The 19,621-nt window shown below is 45.2% G+C and overlaps 1 protein-coding gene across 4 annotated transcripts in view; it reads right to left on the reverse strand.

The window, feature by feature from the left end:
* The window catches only part of RAPH1 (Ras association (RalGDS/AF-6) and pleckstrin homology domains 1), a 137,640-nt gene extending 127,286 nt beyond the window's left edge, over window positions 1-10,354 (reverse strand). For 2 of the 4 annotated variants that reach the window (XM_075829833.1, XM_075829830.1), the window contains exon 1: window positions 10,288-10,350. In XM_075829833.1, the coding sequence (XP_075685948.1) occupies window positions 10,288-10,320 (33 nt within the window). In that variant the 5' untranslated portion in view covers window positions 10,321-10,350. Of the gene's footprint in view, window positions 1-9,864; window positions 10,264-10,287 lie in introns of those variants that run through there. The other 2 variants (XM_075829831.1, XM_075829834.1) reach the window with 2 other exon arrangements.
* Window positions 10,355-19,621: the final 9,267 nt, after the last annotated feature.

The following is a 19,621-nucleotide window of genomic DNA, read 5'->3' on the forward strand; positions in this document are numbered from 1 at the left end:
GACAGATTTTGGTGGGATCTGCGAATGCCTACAGTGAGGTGGAATATGAACAACAGCTCACCAAAACTGGCTTGATTTGCTAATATGACTACGGCCAGCTTTACAGGTCGGAACAAGTGCAGAACCCCTAACGAAAAGGAAATTCAGGAGGATCACAATACTTATTTGATAAAAAATGACCATCCCACATTGCAACATATATGTAGATATGACGCTTTTTAAGTTTAAAGAAAGGCAGCTTTGTGACCCGTAGTAGTAAATCTGTGAGGTTAACAGATGGATGTTACCATTTATAATAGTTGTGAATTTCAGATCCTATATAAAGAACAAAGCCCTTACAGAACACATGAAAGACTGTGCAGCCAGGAAGTACCATAAAGTAGCCATACAAAAGATGGACTTATTAGCATTCTCTGTAGAAAACAGAACGCACAAACTGGAGGCCCAAACAAGGGCCCATTACTACTTCAGGAGGCCACCTCCTCTGTACTGAGACTAAGCTGAAAATACTATAATCGTGTTAAGTCAAAGTCATAAAAAAAACGACTACAATAGGAAGCTTTCATAGAGACATAATCTAATTCTGCACACTGCATTAAAGTCTCACCCATTCAAAGCAAGAAGCACCAGCCATTGACAGCCTATTCTATTGTGTCTGCGTATCACCAGTCCATAATACACATTTATGACAGTGGTATAGGATGATGTCCATGCAAGTGAAAATGTACATCACTTACAGAAACCACCAACGCGGCCTGAGTTATGGAGCGTCAAGTCCTTTACCACCTAATGTAATAGCGCAATATATCATAATAAAAGGTGCATTGTACTTTATTACCCTAAATCATCTCAAAGGTTTCTGTCCGATAAGACTATAGAGCTGTAAGATCGGGTGTTATAAAATGTATTCATTTCCATAAAAAAAAAAAAAACATTTATACGTTCAATTAGATACTCCATAAACTGTAAAAGGTTTGGGTCCAACTGCTCAATGATCTTCAGAATGAAGGGTCCCAGGTCTCTGTCCTCAGCAAAGAGCGAGCCATGCAATCACCTCTATGAACAGTTTGAAAACATTTATTAGAGAATTGCATAAATAGCAACTTCATAATATCATTATTGGAAGCAATTCCTTTAGGTGCAAAGTATACTGACAAACCGCTAGGCAATTACCGACTTTTCAGGACTACTACTGGCTGTTGGTTATGGCAGCCTGTAGTCTGTCAATGGAGTTCAGCCATAAAACAGCTTATATCTGCTGATGGATCTGAAAGCCACGGGGAAGGTCAATCTACGCGAAACTCCAACATGATATCAAAAAGCTGAGGAAAGCATTTTGGATAATAATATTATGGAGAATTTTTTGGGCAAATCTCTAACAGATTCTGAAGTTTAATAAATAATAAGGAATTGGCAGCAACATAGTCAAACTGGTCCAAATAGAGTCACTATAGAAGAAGTGTTTAGTTGCTGACACCTCCACCATGACAATGGAGCTCTGAACAACGTCCCATCCAGCTACTGAGAAGAATTTCCGTCACTCAAGAATGGAAACAAATTTACCATAAATAGGATAAATGCTGCCAATGAGACAATTACAGAGCAACATAGCTCAAAGAACATAATAAAATAAAAACATTACATGGCTTACATGCAACTTTAACAAGTTCAATTCTGCAAAAGAATTGATCAGCCTTTATTTCTATTAGTGGATACAAGGTAAATTACTGAAGACAACTCCATCACTGGCTGTTTCTCATAGTCCGGGGACTCCTGAAGAAAAATGGCTGTTTTTACTCATATTTTGTGCACAAACGTAGTAAATTTTTGCCGCACAAGGTCACATTTCATTTTAGACATTTATTATAAGAATGAGCCAAGAATAACAGATGCTTGCACCTCTCTCGATACTTTTGAAAAGTGTTTAGAAAAGGGGACAGGGCTTAAAATGTGCAAACCGTCAAACTAAGGCAACCAAGAGGTGGCAAAGGAGAAACGGGTCGAACACGTCCAGCAAGATGCGTCAAGTTTATCATACAGCTTGCGCCTTTTTGATGAATTTGGCGCATTTTCTGACTGCCTGGTCTTAGTTTACACGGTCTAAATATTAGATAGCGTTACTAAATCTACCCAAATATTAATTCCCGATGTTTGGACAGGACGGATGACTATTCCCTTAGTTCCCTTGATGAAGCCTGAGCCCGCATTTTCTCGTATGTGATGAAGGGCATCTCCATGAAGTAGCATTCCCATAATGCCTTGGGCTACAGTGTCTTTCACATCTGTCGATCAACCGGACTGCCTACAGTATTTGGCATTTTAAACATCAGAGGCGGTAGATGGAGTGGGTAGTAAGATTCAACTTCATTCACATAGCCGCATTACGGCTCCTTTTCATGTTGGACTCTGCAAATTAGACAGAAAAACAAATTGTTCCATGCTCCATGGGCTGCTGTACGTAGGGAGGTACATACATTACACACCGGAGCTGTACTAAGGAGACATACAGCCTTTTTGTACTGCCCTACAGGCTCTGTAAACCTTTCCCTTGGGAGTGTTTTTCTCTCTTTATCCCATCAGTGGACATTTAGAAAGGATGAAGCTAGAGATAAACAAGAATCCAAAAGGCTCGATTTTAACCTTTCCCATAACTTGTTCCTCCTGCAGATAAGCGGCATCAGAGGTGTCCGGCAGTCACTTATCTCATCATAAATAAATAAAATGTCTGTTCAGCAGAGTCAAGTGTGAATGTTTACGTGAGGAATGGAGCTTGATATCTATCAGCTTAATGACCATTGTTCGCGACAGCTATCGGTTGCCAGCGTATGACTTTTCGGGTATATTCACATGCGGCAGATTTGTTGAAGAAATTTCTGAGACAGAAAATCTATACCATGCATCTTAAAGGAGGTTGTTTTTGCAGTATGCACATGGATTTCTGTAGGCCCCATTCAGTTGAAAAGAACAGTGACTGAAATTTCTGCCACAAATCTGCTAGGTGTGCATATAGTCTTAAAGGGGGATTCTCACCTGAAGAGGTTTTTTTTTAAATTTCCCCCTAGCTTTAATAATCATTAAAAACTTCACCTAGCCATGCCATCTGTTCACTTTCTTACCCTCAGAACTGCTTCTATTGTTTGTTTCACCCCTGCACGATCCTCCGAGCGAGAGCAAAAGTGGGCGGTACAAGCTGGATGTCAATCAAGCAGCGCTGCCTGCTCCATGCGCGCTCACAATACTGCTAGATACTCTAGTACTAGCGTCATCGGGAGTAAACCCTGTTGTCCACTCGTCCCAACCTTGGGTTAAGATCCACCCTTATCCTCCCCGCAATTTAGTATTAATCCCCCCCCATTTTTTCCAACCTTTTCCTCCGCCATTCCAATTCCCATCAAACCCCCCATTCTAAAGTCTGCACTGTTATCTCTATATTTACATATCGAGACAACAGTAACTTCAGAGCAAGTGTAGTTTACAGACAGCTACTGTAGACGGTCTGCAGTTGAGGAAAGCTCTAAAGGCTACTGCGCATGCCCTGGAGCCGTCCATAAACAGGAAGAGGTGGCCGGGCTGGGAGCTACCGCTCATGCAACGGAAGGCGCGCTTCTGAGGGCCCCGCCATCCTCCACATTTGAGGAAGGTGTGAAGAGTGCGCAAGTGCGGCCAACGCAGCAGGACCCCAGCGGTGGCCACAACCCTAGGCAACGAGTGAAAAACAAAGAGGGGGACTCGCCATGTTGCTATATCTAGTGAAAATGAAGGTATTCATTTTGTTTCACCAGTAAACACTGTGCAGACATAAACTGCACCAAAAATGAAGTGATTCACGGTAAACGGCATGGCGCGGAACGAATAGGTGTACAGTCATCCTATGACTGGGCAATAGTCATACGATTGCCCAAATTGAATTGAAACGATTATTATTATGACAGCCACACACGAGGTAGCCGTCACACTCATCTCCCATACACATTAATTCTTGTATCATGCATGTTTATTTAAAAAACACCTATGACAGGGCTCATTTCTTGGGGGATCAAAGTATCAGTATGTTGAAATACAACATGCCCGATCCTTCTTTCCCCCTTGACCCAAGATGTTAGGGCACAGTTGAGCTGGAAATAGTCACATGTGGTTGACATTTATCTAATGTGTATGGCCAGCCTTACAGACAGGGAGTCTGTGGGCGTAATAAAAATGAATTTCCAGTAACTTTAATGGAAAGAACATGAATGTTTTACCATATTCTGCTGTTTATCCATTACTCCACTTTAAACAAACACGGATACACTGCGTCATGTCTAGAGCAGGGACTGCGGGGGAGGTGCATGACACAGGGATTATTTCTTTGGTGTTCCTGAGTCCCTGTGTCAAGGCCCTGCACCAGGCAGAAGGGTCTATTGGTTTTGCTCAGTCTCTTCAAGCTAGGGCCCTGTTCACACGTTTTTTGCCTACATTTAACGTATATGTCGGGAAAAAGCTCCCAACATATACAATAAATATAGGATGTGACGGATGAACAACAGTGGCATCCATCACCATAGACTTTAATGATATCCGTTAAACGGATACGTCATGAAATGGGGTCATGAGAGTTCATGAGGTATCTGGCAAACAGATACCATTATGGTCTAAGGGTGATGAATGCCACCAATAGTGGCCTCCGTTTAACACATCCGCCACCTATAGACAATAACGGTATCCGTTTAACGGATTCGTCATGAAAGGCTATTGGAAAGCCCATAATGTATCAAGAGCTTTTTCAAAAGGAGTATACACGGGACTAGAATTGTGCACCTTAACGGGAACCTGTCACCAGCATTTCACCTATTAAACCAACAATCCCTGGTGGAAGTAGGTGAAAAATCATCATTTTATGTAACCTAGATTTTCTTCTTAGTCGGCTCTGTACCTTTAGTATTCAGTTGTTTTAGTGTTCCCGTGCCGTATGCTAATGAGCATAAACGAGTCATATCTTCAGTCGAAAAGAGTCAGATCTTCATTCCTCAAGACTTAAGAGTTAACCCCGCCTCCTTACTTTTGATTGACAGCTCCTCGCCTCCCATCAGTACACACAAAATCACACGCTTGCGCATCGATGTCCTATTCTGGTGCGTGCGCACAACGGGACACCAAAACGGGGCATGCGCAGTAACTAGATTTGAGGCCAGGACGAAGCAGGTAAGGGTATCGGACTAATCCTGACGGGCGATGACGAGATTTGGGCATTCAGGGCGGGCTAATTTTCGGCGGTGGGTGGGCATAAGAAGCTGAACGAACAAGACTGCCGGATTATTACCATAAAAGGCTGCAAAACGTTTGCAGACCGTAATTTACGGTCTGAGGAGGAGTTTAGGAGAGGGGGTAACGGCAATGAACTTTTGACAGCAGTGGCCAGCGAGGGGTGAAGAGAGTTCAATAGATGAAATGCTGGTGACAGGTCCCCTTTAAATATATTGTTCTATCTAATCAAACAGCGTAAATCCAGAGTGCAAATTCGGAGAGAATCACAGTAAAATACATAGTGGATGGGCTTTTGAGAAAATCAGCGCAGAATTGAGGTCATGATGCAGATTTTCAAATCTACAGTTAGTGAATTATGTTGCAGATTTTTACAGCGGGTTTAACCCCTTCAATGAACAGGTTGAAATCCGCAGCACAATCTATATGTAACACTTTTCTAAAAAGCTGGCGGAGACCGCAATGGTCCAACGCATTCAATATCATTTACGCCAGAAACTGGCATAGATTATATTGATGCCCGGACAGTTAAAATGCTGTGCACATCTTAACAAATTTGATGCATCCTAAGACTGGGGTATGAAATGCCATTCCTAATAAATATCCCCCCCCATCCACACAAAGTTTTAAAAAAAAAAGAGTATTTCCATCTCGGACATTTATGGCATATCCACAGGATATGCCAAAAAGGTCCAATAGACGTTGGTCTACCCATCTCTAGAAAGGGAGCACCTTTAGCCCCGGCCTACATTCTCATGATGTTGCTGGGCTCCGGACACTGAGTTACAAGCTTCTTCCAGAAACATGCTAGCGCATTATGCTACACTGTTTCGGGAACACTTCTACGCTGGTTCCGTAACTCCCATAGAACAGCAAGCTCAACAGTTTCCGTACTCCCGGTCACCTTGTAACTCAATAACCGGAGCCCAGCGACAGAAGGAGAAGGTGGGTCAGGGGGCTCCGCTCTAGAGATAGGTGTAGGTCCCAGAGGTGGGACCCGTATACAGTGAAGGAAATAAGTATTTGATCCCTTGCTGATTTTGTAAGTTTGCCCACTGTCAAAGTCATGAACAGTCTAGAATTTTTAGGCTAGGTTAATTTTACCAGTGAGAGATAGATTATATATAAAAAAAAAAAAAAATGAAAATCACATAGTCAAAATTATATATATTTATTTGCATTGTGCACAGAGAAATAAGTATTTGATCCCCTACCAACCATTAAGAGTTCAGCCTCCTCCAGACCAGTTACATGCCCCAAATCAACTTGGTGCCTGCATTAAAGACAGCTCTTACATGGTCACCTGTATAAAAGACTCCTGTCCACAGACTCAATTAATCAGTCGGACTCTAACCTCTACAACATGGGCAAAACCAAAGAGCTTTCTAAGGATGTCAGGGACAAGATCATAGACCTGCACAAGGCTGGAATGGGCTACAAAACCATACGTAAGACGCTGGGTGAGAAGGAGACAACTGTTGGTGCAATAGTAAGAAAATGGAAGACACACAAAATGACTGTCAATCGACATCGATCTGGGGCTCCATGCAAAATCTCACCTCGTGGGGTATCCTTAATCCTGAGGAAGGTGAGAGCTCAGCCGAAAACTACACGGGGGGAACTTGTTAATGATCTCAAGGCAGCTGGGACCACAGTCACCAAGAAAACCATTGGTAACACATTACGCCGTAATGGATTAAAATCCTGCAGTGCCCACAAGGTCCCCCTGCTCAAGAAGGCACATGTACAGGCCCATCTGAAGTTTGCAAATTAACATCTGGATGATTCTGAGAGTGATTGGGAGAAGGTGCTGTGGTCAGATGAGACTAAAATTGAGCTCTTTGGCATTAACTCAACTCGCCGTTTTTGGAGGAAGAGAAATGCTGCCTATGACCCAAAGAACACCGTCCCCACTGTCAAGCATGGAGGTGGAAACATTATGTTTTGGGGGTGTTTCTCTGCTAAGGGCACAGGACTACTTCACCTCATCAATGGGAGAATGGATGGAGCCATGTACCGTCAAATCCTGAGTGACAACCTTCTTCCCTCCACCAGGACATTAAAAATGGCTCGTGGCTGGGTCTTCCAGCACGACAATGACCCGAAACATACAGCCAAGGCAACAAAGGATTGGCTCAAAAAGAAGCACATTAAGGTCATGGAGTGGCCTAACCAGTCTCCAGACCTTAATCCCATCGAAAACTTATGGAGGGAGCTGAAGATCCGAGTTGCCAAGCGACAGCCTCGAAATCTTAATGATTTACAGATGATCTGCAAAGAGGAGTGGGCCAAAATTCCATCTAACATGTGTGCAAACCTCATCATCAACTACAAAAAACGTCTGACTGCTGTGCTTGCCAACAAGGGTTTTGCCACCAAGTTTTAAGTCTTGTTTGCCAAAGGGATCAAATACTTATTTCTCTGTGCACAATGCAAATAAATATATAGAATTTTGACTATGTGATTTTCTTTTTTTTTTTTTATATAATCTATCTCACACTGGTAAAATTAACCTAGCCTAAAAATTCTAGACTGTTCATGTCTTTGACAGTGGGCAAACTTACAAAATCAACAAGGGATCAAATACTTATTTCCTTCACTGTATATCAGACATTAATGGCATATCCTGTGGAACTTGCTGCAAGAGCACAACTGAAGGGGAGATGATTTTTAGGGGAACGTGCTCTTTAAGTTGCTGGGAAAGGTGTACATTTGGCCCATAAGCCACCTCTCTAATTCAATATATACAGCCCTGCAATAATAATCATTGGTGCATGCTCTTACAAAAGCCATTATTATTAATACACATCGAAAAGCTATATATCCAATTGCAGCTCCCCCCTCGATTTTTGGGAATATACAGAAAATTAGGTAAACTAAGGCTACACCTACAAACGGACTTTACATTTCAACATTACACAAGAAGCCTGCATGAGCCAAATAGCGCAGTAGAGACAATGAATAATTGAGGACTAGGGAGAGAATGATTGAGGACTGGGGAGAGAATGATTGAGGACTGGGGAGAGAATGATTGAATCCAGAAGAGAAGGATGAAGACCAGTTGATTCAGATCTAAAAGCTTCGCAGGATCCTGCAATTGACCTCCAGAAGTCTAGTAACAGAACAGATTGCAACATCTCTATTACTGTCCCATCATATTGTATGCGTTCCAGCTCTACATACTCAACTGCAATATGAGAAATGCAAATTCAACAGCATTATGACAAACCAATTCAAACATATAATATATGACCAGTAGTAACATGTAAAACCAATATTTTCAAGTTTGACGATGGGGAATTTTGGAACACGTGAAGGCTTTTACTCAGAGCTTTCATGTTACAACAAGTAGAGCTAAAAAGTGCTAACTGCTGAATCACAAAACTAAACTCGGTCTACGTATATTTTTAATTGGTTTGTTTCTTTAGGGCATACAAGGTGTAACTTATATAGGCCCATGAATGGTTCTCCAATGCATGCCCTGGGGGCCTGGTGGAAATGTTCAAATTGAATTGCAAGACTCCCCGAAGAGAAATGGCTATAGCCATTAGCGAAATCGTTCCGGCATCCAACTCACTATCCCCAGGGCAAGACATTATATACTGCCAACCGTTCACATAAGCAAATATATAAATACATACAAATCATATCACAATATGGCAGATGGAAACCCGGGTAAGTGATAACACGTTTAAGTGATTTCCATCCTAGAGACCAATGGACTTTATTGATCAGAACGGCTTTAAATTATTCAAGTTTGCGAGTCATTATATCTACAGTCCGTGTTTAACAAACATAAGCAGAGATGGTCCTGCTTAGAGCAATGCAAATGTAAAACTGGATGGATATTCTTATTGGATAACCCACAAAAAGTACAGTACTATAGAATATGACAATCCCATCGTAGACTTTAGTAGCCAGTCTGACCATCAATGGAAATAACCCCAAAAAGGTAGGAAATTGCAAAACATTTTTAGGGTCCTGACTATCCCTGACTGCAGGGATCTGTCCAGCCCTGGTTACATTGTTATTAGTTTGATGTTTTCGGTCTACATAGCCATATATTGACAGCAATATATACCTATCCCGACAATCTATACACGTGATCATAAGATCACTCACATGGAGGACGGTTAATAATTTGACACAATTTTCAGTTAAAAAAAATCTCTGTCCATATACTGTACAGTGTTATCCTGCAGACATGAAATATTGGATGGCCCCTCTGATCTGTGGGCAATGTTTCCAGCTGTGGCTCATATGCCATACATAAGTTGTGGCATCTCTGTTAGCCTGGCACAGGGCACTCATAAAGACATCATCTAGAATTGGTTCTCCCCCACCAGCAGGTAACATATACCCATGTTCTAGCCCTGGCAGCTACACATGTGCCCACTGATAATAACCCACACCCTATAATATACAGCAGGGCAAAATCACCCTCATCATCACAGTCGCGATCCATCCTGTATACGAATGACATCATATCATGGTCACTGTACAATACAGCTATTCTACCATATAACGTCCATGTGCCCCCTCCCCACACATCCCTGTCCTCATCATTCCTTCCAGGCCCCCTGTCATGGTGCGGATCTTCCCGGGCCCACACCCTGCTCTCACCTCGGCAGCGGTGTATTCACAGCCCCAGAATCCTCCTGATGTATTCCCAGTGCGGGTCCCGGACACAGCTCGGACACCCGGCGGCCTCTAAGCTTCCCTCAGCTCCCGGCTTGAGAGTGACGGCGGCACCGGGGAGGAGGGGGGAAGAGGGAGGGGAGGAGGCTGGGTGGAGATGGAAGGCCCTTCCTCCCTCCCTCCAGGCTGTATCCAGGACTTCTCTGAGGGGAATGGTGCGTCTACCTCCCTGTGTTCCCGGAGCCGAGGCCTGTGTGTCCTTGTTACCGGTACACGGCCGCTCTCCTCTGCCCACAGTTCTCAGCATACAGCGCGCTATGGCCCCGGCGTGTGCCTGCCTTGCTGACGGGAACCTCCCTGGCTGGGTGTGACTGGCTCCATTATCCCTAATGTCGCTTCCTCTCCTACCTCAGTTTTCCCAGTGGTTCCCCCTTCTGTCATCTCCTCCCATTCCTCTCCCAGTGGTGTTCTGCTCATCCTCCTCACGCTCCTGCTTCTGTCCTCTTCCACCAGTGCCCACTTGGTCATTGAAAGAACAATTTTTGACAAAAATAATGAAAAAAATATAAAAAATGTTTTAACTAGAGCACAAAAAACTGAAATAACGGGTATGCCCTATAAGGGCCCGTTCACATCAGCGTTTGCTTTCCGTTCATTTCTTCCGTCAGCGGAACAGACAAACAGAAAGTATAATTTCCGTTGGCAATACCATAGATTTCAATTGTATTTTTTTGGGGTTTTACTTTGTTTCAGTTTGCACCCGTTCCGCTAGGATTCAGTTGTTTTCATGGAAACAATAGCGTAGTGTAAACGGAGACGATACTTTCTGTTTGTCTTTCCGTTCGTTCGTCTAAGGCTAGAGCTACACGCACATGTCGTGTAACCACATGGAAATTCTGGTGATGATGAAGAACCAATTAAGATTTTGTTTTTCCCTTGTAAAAAAAACTTGCACACAGTTGCTTGAAATATATATATATAATTATGAGGTAAAATGTACATGCGGATATTTATGTTTGTTTGCATTTTCTGCTTCCGTTTTTACATGATCTTCGACAGATCTGTTTTGCAACAAATACTGATGTTTCTTATTGATGTAAAATAGGTTTGTCGGAAGTACAGAAAACTGGTACAACGGAACCATGACACCGGTGTGAACATACACTATACGGCCGTAGACAAATATTGCTAGTAGAATGGGTCATACACTATATGGACAAAAGTGTTGGGACACACCTCTTAATTATTAAATTCAGGTATTTTATTTAGTCCCTTTTGCACAGGTGTATAAAAACAAGCACTCAAATTTGTGAAAGAATGGGTCGTTCTAAAGAGCTCACTGAATTCGAGCGTGGTGCTGTAATTGGACGTCACCGTTGCAGCAGTTCCTGAAATTTCTTCCCTCCTAGATATTCCACGATTAACTTTGAGTGGTATTATAACAAAGTGGAAGTGTTTATGAACCACAGCAACTCAGCCACAAAGTAGCAGACCACGTAAGTTACAGAGCGGGGTCGCAGTGCTGAGGCATAGTGCATAAAAGTCGGCAATGCTCTGCTGACTCAACAACTGCAGCGTTGCAAACCTCTGCCATTAAAATCAGCACAAAAACTGCGCCGGGAGCTTCATGGCATGGGTTTCCATGGCTGAGCAGCTGTGTACAAGTCTTACATCACCAAGTACAATGCCAAGCGTCGGATGGAGTGGTATAAAGCACGCCGCCACTGGACTCTAGAGCAGTGGAAACGTGTTCTGTAGAGTGACAAATTCCGCTTCTCTGGCAGTCTGATGGATGAGTCCAGGTTTGGCGGATGCTAGGAGAACGTTACCTGCCTCACTGCATTGTGCCAACTGTAGGGGATAATGCCATGGGGTTGTTTTTCAGGGGTTGGCCTAGGCCTCTTAGTTCCAGTGAAGAGAAATCTTAATGCCTCAGCATACCAAGGCATTTTGTTCAATTGTATGTTTTTAACTTTGTGGGAACAATTTGGGGAAGACCCTTTTCTGTTCCAGCATGACTGTGCCCCAGTGCAAAAAGCAAAGTCCATAAAGGCAGGATTGGGTGAGTTTGGTGTGGAAGAACTTTACTGACCTACATGTAGCCCTGACCTCAACCCCATCCAACACCTTTGGGATGAACTAAAACAGATTGCGAGCCAGGCCCTTTCGTCCAACATCAGTGTCTGACCTCATAAATACTCTTTTGGATGGGCCAAAATTTCTACACACACTCCAAAACCTTGTAGAAAGCCTCCCCAAAAAAGTGGAAGTTGTTTTAGCTGCAAAGAGGGGACCAACTCCATATTGTAGCGTCCACCGGTGTTGTGAACTCACTGGGCCACTCCGCTGTAATGAAGTAGCAGCTGGTCAAGCAAATATAGCACAGTCACTGGTCAATGGTACCTGGATGGCAGGCTGGTGCCTGATAGCTTGAAGCTGGCTTGTGCTGGATTATTGGAAGCGGGCTTGTGCTGGATAATGGGAAGCTGACTTGTGCTGGTTTATTGGAAACTGGCTTGTGCTGGATTATCGGAAGATGGCTTATGCTGAATTATCGGAAGCAGAAGTGGTCTCGCATACTGGACGCAGATACTGGACAAGGATACTGAAGTCGTCACAGACACTGGACCACACGCAAACACTGGACACAGATACTGAAGTCGTCACAGACACTTGACACGGATACTGAAGTCATCACGGACACTGGACTTGACACAGACACAGATACTGAAGTCGTCACGGACATTGGATACAGGAACAGGCTACTGAGCCTTTGCAGACTAACACAACGTTAGCAACAACATTGCTTAGACACTGAGAAGTGGGCAGAATTTCTTAAAAAGTCTGGGGTGTGCTGGGATAGTTTGGAAGCAATATTGCTGGTGCGCGCACTGGCCCATTAAGAACGGGCTCGAGCTTATGCACCCCACGGGCACAGGCCGGAGGAGAGAGCAGAGCATGCCGGCGTCCCATATCAGAGACGACAGCGCAGAGGACAGGAAGGCTGGTGGCCACTGGGGTGAGTGAGACACTCGGCCACCGGCGCTACACGTATTAATGCCTATGAATTTAGAATGGAATGTCATAAAAGCTCCAGTAGGTGTCCCAATACTTTTGTCCATATAGTGTATTTAAGAGCTCAGTGACTTTAAACGAGGCACTGTCCACAAATCAGTTTGTGAAATTTATAATATGCTAGATATGCCTGGTCAACTGTGTGTGCTATTTTTGTGAAGTGGAAGCATCTAGGAGTAAGGCTGGATTCACACGTGACAGATTTGGTTGCAGACATTTCTGCGACTGAAAATCAGTTCCATTCATCTGAATAGAACTTGCAGAAATCTATGCACCTGCTGCTGAAACATTGTCATTCAGATGAATAGAACTGATTTTTATTCGCAAAAATTTTTTGCAACAATATCTGCCACGTGTGAATCCACCATTAGGCTCTGTTCACATGGAGTTTTTTGGCACTGATTTTGATGCGGAAACCGTGTTGGAATCAGCGCCAAAAACGGTCCGAAATCGTTCCCTATTGATTTCAATGGGAAGCAGAGGTGTTTTTTTTCCCGGACGGCTTTTAGCTGCTCACGGGAAAATAGGGCGGCATGTCCTTTCTTGCTGTGGTTTCCGACCTCTGACCTCCTTTTTTCTGCAAAAACACTCAGTGTGAACAGGGCCTAATAGTTCAGCCATGAAGCTGTAAACCACGCAAACTCAGAGTGGGGCTGTCAAGTGCTGAATCACATGGGAGAAGGGTTATGGCACACAACATATTTGTGCAATAATTTACAACTATAAACGGTTTTCTCGCCGCTCTTGCCACTTAAAAAAGTGAGCAAGGCTTAGTTAGGCTGGGTTCACACGACCTATTTTCAGACGTAAACGAGGCGTATTATGCCTCGTTTTACGTCTGAAAATAGTGCTACAATACGTCGGCAAACATCTGCCCATTCATTTGAATGAGTTTGCCGACGTATTGTGCAGACGACGCGTAAATGGACTGCCTCGGCAAAGAAGTGCAGGGCACTTCTTTGCCACGTAATTTGAGCTGTTCTTCATTGAACTCAATGAAGCACAGCTCAAGATTTACGAGCGTCTCAGACGGCTCGCAAAATGCGAGGAGGAGCATTTACGTGTGAAACGAGGCAGCTGTTAACAGTCTGTCTTTTCACACGTAAATGCCTCTCATCGTGTGAACATACCCTTACAAGGACGGGCCACCAGTATCCCGACACATTTACTATAATTTATAACAGGAATGCGGACCGGGTCCGGTGCACAATAGAGACAAACGGAAACCATGGGCACCGGATCCGTCACAATTGAAATCAATGGTGATTGAAACCTTCCTTCTGTGTCAGTTTGTGTCTGTTCAGGGTCCCGTTCTGACGGAAAGCTCCAACGGAACGTCAGAACGGGACCCCAACGCAGATGTGAACGAGGCCTAAAACAACAAACCTGGATCCATATAAATAGGAAGTTGATGTAAAACTTTCAAGAAGTTGAGAGATGATAGAAAAGGAGGGGAGTAGGAGGAAATAAAAAAAAAAAGGATGGGAAGAAATGCACCTTATAGTGTTCCATGGTGAAGACCATGGGCGTAGCTATGGGCGATAATAATAGACCATACTAAGACTAAAAGTTAGGCCGAAGTCAGACGACCGTGGTATACGGCCGTTAAAACAATGGCCGTCACACGGATGCGTGCATTTCAAAAGGGCCGTTCGGGGGCGTGGCCAGCAGTCGATGGCGCCGGTCGCATAAACTGAGAGCTCCGCGCCCTGCCACGCAGATCCAGCAGCCTACAGCGGGGAAAGGTGCCTCATATGGGGAAAAAAAGACCCCAAGGGTCTAGACTCACCCCTGCAGCACAGCACCAGGTCGCCGCCGCTCCACCAACGATCGACGGCTACTTTCTTCGGCGGCAAGCCATGCCGCTCCCTCAGCCGCAGCCATCTTGGACAGCCTCGTGTCAGAAGGAAGGGGAGATGTCCGAGCAGGGAGAGGAGACAGTGCCCCACGTACAGGGTAAGCTGAATAGCCGGATGGCTAAAGTTCACCCTCCCAGCTCCCCTAAGCTGTCCTCCACCTCGTCCTGTGAACAGCAGGGAAGGGGGTCCCCTATCCCAGGAGCAATGGAGGCCAGGCCACGAGGAGCATCAGCTCAGTCAGAGGCCCCAGTACACCTGCTTGAACCACCAATGTCACAGCCCTCAGCACAAATGGCCCTACAGATTTGGCCTGCACCTAAACCTCAACGGCCCACGATCCAGCAGCCGGGGAGGAGAGACGATCTGGGGGATACACCATCTTTGACCCCCTATGCCCAGGCCCCTGTATATGCCTCAGATTCTGACCTGGAGGATTCAGCCTCACTTCCTTCAGATGTGCCCCCTATGTGGAGGGAATGTTTCTCACAGTTGCCCACTAAAGAGGACTTTAAGAGTATGATACAAGAAGTGAAGGCAGCTTTTCGTTCAGAATTGGCGGGGGTGTCGCAGCATATACAGCAGATTGCTACGAGGGTGGAGGCTCTAGAAGATGACCACGATGCCACTAGGCGCCATGTCTCTGTGATACAGTCTTCAGTGTCCTCCCAGCTGGCGTCCATTAGAGATATGCAACTGCATCTAGAGGATTTGGATAACAGAGGTCGCCGTCATAATATAAGGATAAGGGGCATATCGGAGCCCTCGGGGTCTGAAGATCTTCCCATCGTGTTAGAGACTATCTTTAACGACCTTTTGGGAGCACCCCCGTCTAATCGGATACCGCTTGACAGAGCGCATAGAGCACTGAAACCAAAATCCATTACATCTCATCCCAGAGATATCATCTGCTGTGTCCAGGATTTCCGCACTAAGGAGGACATTATGCTTAAAGCCCGTCAGCGTAAAGACCTGGAGTATGCCGGTGTGCCGATTCAGTTATTCCCGGATCTCTCCTGGATTACGTTACAGAAAAGACGTCTGCTTCGTCCGCTTCTCGCAGCCCTACGGGACCACAATATTATTTATCGATGGGGGTTTCCGTTCTCCCTTACAGCCCGAAGAGATGGTGTTTCTGCAACCCTGAGGTACCCAGGGGATTTGCCTCATTTCTGTGACTCCCTTGGTATACCAACGCCCAAGATGCAGAATTGGGAGACTCCTTTGCCGCCTTCGTCTCCACCTCCAGTCTGGCAGTCGGTCCGAAATAAGCGGAGGACCTCTCCAAGACGACAGTCTAACCGAAGTTCACCAAGACCTGATTTGAATTGATGGACGCTGCGCAGATACACGGCACCTCCGTAATATATGTGAAGGAGCCTGGTCACCCATACCAGCTGCTCCCTTCGCCAGTTGCACTATCCTAGGCTAAAAATGCATTTAGGATTATATTTCTGATTTTATGTTGCTTCTCTTTAATTCATTAACGTAAATTGTGGCAGGGCGCGATTGCCCGGGATACACTTGGCTCTTTCACCCCCTTTTTGTTTTTTCTCGGCCTGTACGTATTTATACGTACTTTTGTACTAGGTTCCTCGACTGTTGAGACCCGACCTCCTTTTTTGATAGGGGTAATTTGTTTTGCAGTTCTCCCTCTGTTTTTAGAGAGAGTTGCAAAGGGTAATATTGTATTACCAGTTTTCTTTTGCTTTAATATCACCCGCCCCAGGGTATAGTATTCTCCCTGGTAGTATTTTCTGAGTGTGTTTGAAATTCATTGATCTCATGCATTTCTCTTTGTTCTCACTGCAGATATGTGTATTGTCTCCCTGGTACGTCTTTACCCCAGTGTCTTTCCCTCCCCTCCTACTTTCATCCGAAATAACACTTGAGACGACAGTGAATCCTCCAAGAACCTCCAAGGTAGAAGGACGCCGTAGAACACTGCTTGCTTTGAAACCGACATGGGACTGGCCCCGACATAACTGTGAGCTGTATACATCCGCACTTTCCACATCATTCTTTGCTCTTTCATACATCTTTGACCATGGTTAAATTTGTCACACTTAATGTCAAGGGTCTCAACTCCAATGTGAAGAGACGCCTGCTTCTCAGGGAGTTGAAATCGCTTGGAGCGGAAGTTGCTTTTCTGCAGGAAACACACTTAGATTCATCCGGAACTTTCCAATTTGCCCGAGGGGCGTATCCTGCTGTGTACTCTGCCTCGTCAGGTCGCAAAAGGGAGGGGGTGGCCATTTTGATAGCAGCTTCCTGCCCCATACAAGTTCACACCTCACATCTAGATCCGAAAGGCAGATATGTTATAATAGAGGGGACTTTGCTTGGACAGCCCATTGTTTTATGTAACGTTTACTCTCCTAATACCGCACAGATTCCATTCCTACGTAGACTCCTTTCTAAACTCCAGAAGCTTCCTAGGGGGGCATGGCTGGTGGGAGGAGATTTTAATGTCCCGTTCTCCACGTCCATGGATAGGGTCTCTCTTACACACGCTACTCCGACGCCCACCCTTACAGGACTTTCTACACGTTTTAGGCAACTAATTAGAGAGCACCAGCTCTATGATTTGTGGCGAGTGGATCACCCAGGTGATAGGTCCTATACCTTCTTCTCCCATACGCACAGCACTCATACACGCTTAGATTACTTTTTTGGTAATGTCCCTGCCCTCCGTGCGCTCCAGGGGGCGAATATAGACCCCATCTCTTGGTCAGATCACGCACCAGTTTCTGTGTCCCTACAGATAGGGAAACCAAATACGAGAGTATGTCATTGGCGCTTAAACGAAACTTTGATTAAGTCCCCTGCTCTTAGGGACAGCCTGGCCGGACATATGCGGGAATTTTATGCACTTAATGAGGGATCGGTTCCTTCAGTATCCACTCTTTGGGAGGCGCATAAGGCGGTGATGAGAGGGCAATGCATAGTAATGGGATCTAGATTGAAAAGAGACTCTCGGGCCAAGCGGGTGGCTCTCCATCGGACAATTACTAAGTTGGAGAGAGAAATGGGGATTAAACCGGCGGTCCCGACACTACGGAAATTGATAGAGGCTAGAGCACAACTCAAGGACTTAGCTATGAAGGGGGTAGAAAAGTCATTACTATACACAAAAAGGAAATATTACGACAAAGGTAATAAGGCGCACTCGCTTCTGGCCAGACTATTGCGGGATCAGGCGACTGTTCGTACTCCACAGGCGGTTCGGGATAAGGCGGGCATACTCCAGCATCACCCAGACACGATAGCCACACTTTTTCATGACTATTATAAATCCTTATACCACCTGCCAAATACCTTACCACCTGATCCGGCTCGTCGGAGGGAAACGCTGCAAGCATATCTCTCTTCCTGTGCTCTCCCTAAACTGAAAGATGAGGAGCTTTCATCCCTGAATGCCCCGATCTCTGCGGAGGAATTGTTTGATATATTGAAGGACCTCCCTAGTGGTAAGGCCCCTGGACCAGATGGCTTTACATATGGGTATTATAAGACCTTTGCAGAGATCTTGGTTCCACGGATGGCTTCCTTATTTAATGAATTCCTACAGGGTTCTCCCATCCCTCAAACATTCCTGCATTCTCATATCACGCTGATCCCTAAACCGGGTAAAGACCACGCAGAGTGCTCCAATTACAGACCCATAGCCCTTCTGAATTCGGATCTAAAAATTTTCACCCGTCTTCTAGCTAATAGACTCAATGTTTGGCTCCCTTCTTTGATTCACAAAGACCAAGTGGGCTTTGTGCCTCTTAGGCAAGGAGGAGACAACACACGAAGGGCCCTTGACCTCATTGATGCCCTCCAAAAGCAAAAGGAATCGGCTATCCTTCTTAGTCTAGATGCAGAGAAGGCGTTTGACCGCTTGGGATGGCCATTTATGTTCGAAACTCTAAATTCATTTGGGATTTCGGGCCCTTATTTGACAGCACTGCGTGGTCTCTACTCCAAACCGACAGCGGCAATTAAACTCCCACACTCCACCTCCCCTCCGTTTCAAATCTGGAATGGTACACGTCAGGGGTGTCCCCTATCCCCACTTTTATTTGTGCTATGCATAGAACCTTTAGCAGCTCAAATACGGAAATCCAGGGATATAGCGGGGGTCCAGATACAAGATAAAGAGTTTAAGGTTTCCCTGTTTGCAGATGACGTCCTCTTGACTATCACTAAACCTCATACCTCCCTCCCTAACCTTACTACAGTTCTCCGTAGGTATGGGAGGCTGTCAGGATATAAAACTAATACATCTAAAACGGAAGCGCTCCCTCTTAATGTCCCACACCAGGAGCTCCAGCTACTCAAACACAACTACACCTACAACTGGAAGGAAACCTCCCTGACTTACTTAGGAGTTCAACTCACTCCCTCCTATACGTCGGTTTACAAGGCTAATTTCCCCTCTCTGTTTGTAGAGCTACGTCAGCTAATGGCCAGGTGGGATCCTCTTCCCATGTCATTTTTTGGGCGCATAGCAGCGGTCAAAATGACCTTGCTCCCTAAATTACTGTACTACTTTGAGACTTTGCCGGTAGCAGTACCTATGAAGGAATTGCGGGCCATGCAGTCTTCTATCCTCAGGTTCATATGGCATTCCGGCAGACATCGAATTCCGAAATCAGTTTTATTATCGGGTCGATCTGCGGGTGGGCTATCGGTCCCTGATGTGGTGAAGTACTACTGGGCGGCACACCTCCGTCGCATACCCAGCTGCGTGTCTTTAAGGGCGTACAATAAATGGACCGAAATAGAGAAGCTATGGATGGCCCCGGTCCACCCAAACTCCCTGT

Source organism: Rhinoderma darwinii, chromosome 6 (genome assembly GCF_050947455.1).
Source record: "Rhinoderma darwinii isolate aRhiDar2 chromosome 6, aRhiDar2.hap1, whole genome shotgun sequence".
Lineage (NCBI taxonomy): Eukaryota > Metazoa > Chordata > Amphibia > Anura > Rhinodermatidae > Rhinoderma > Rhinoderma darwinii.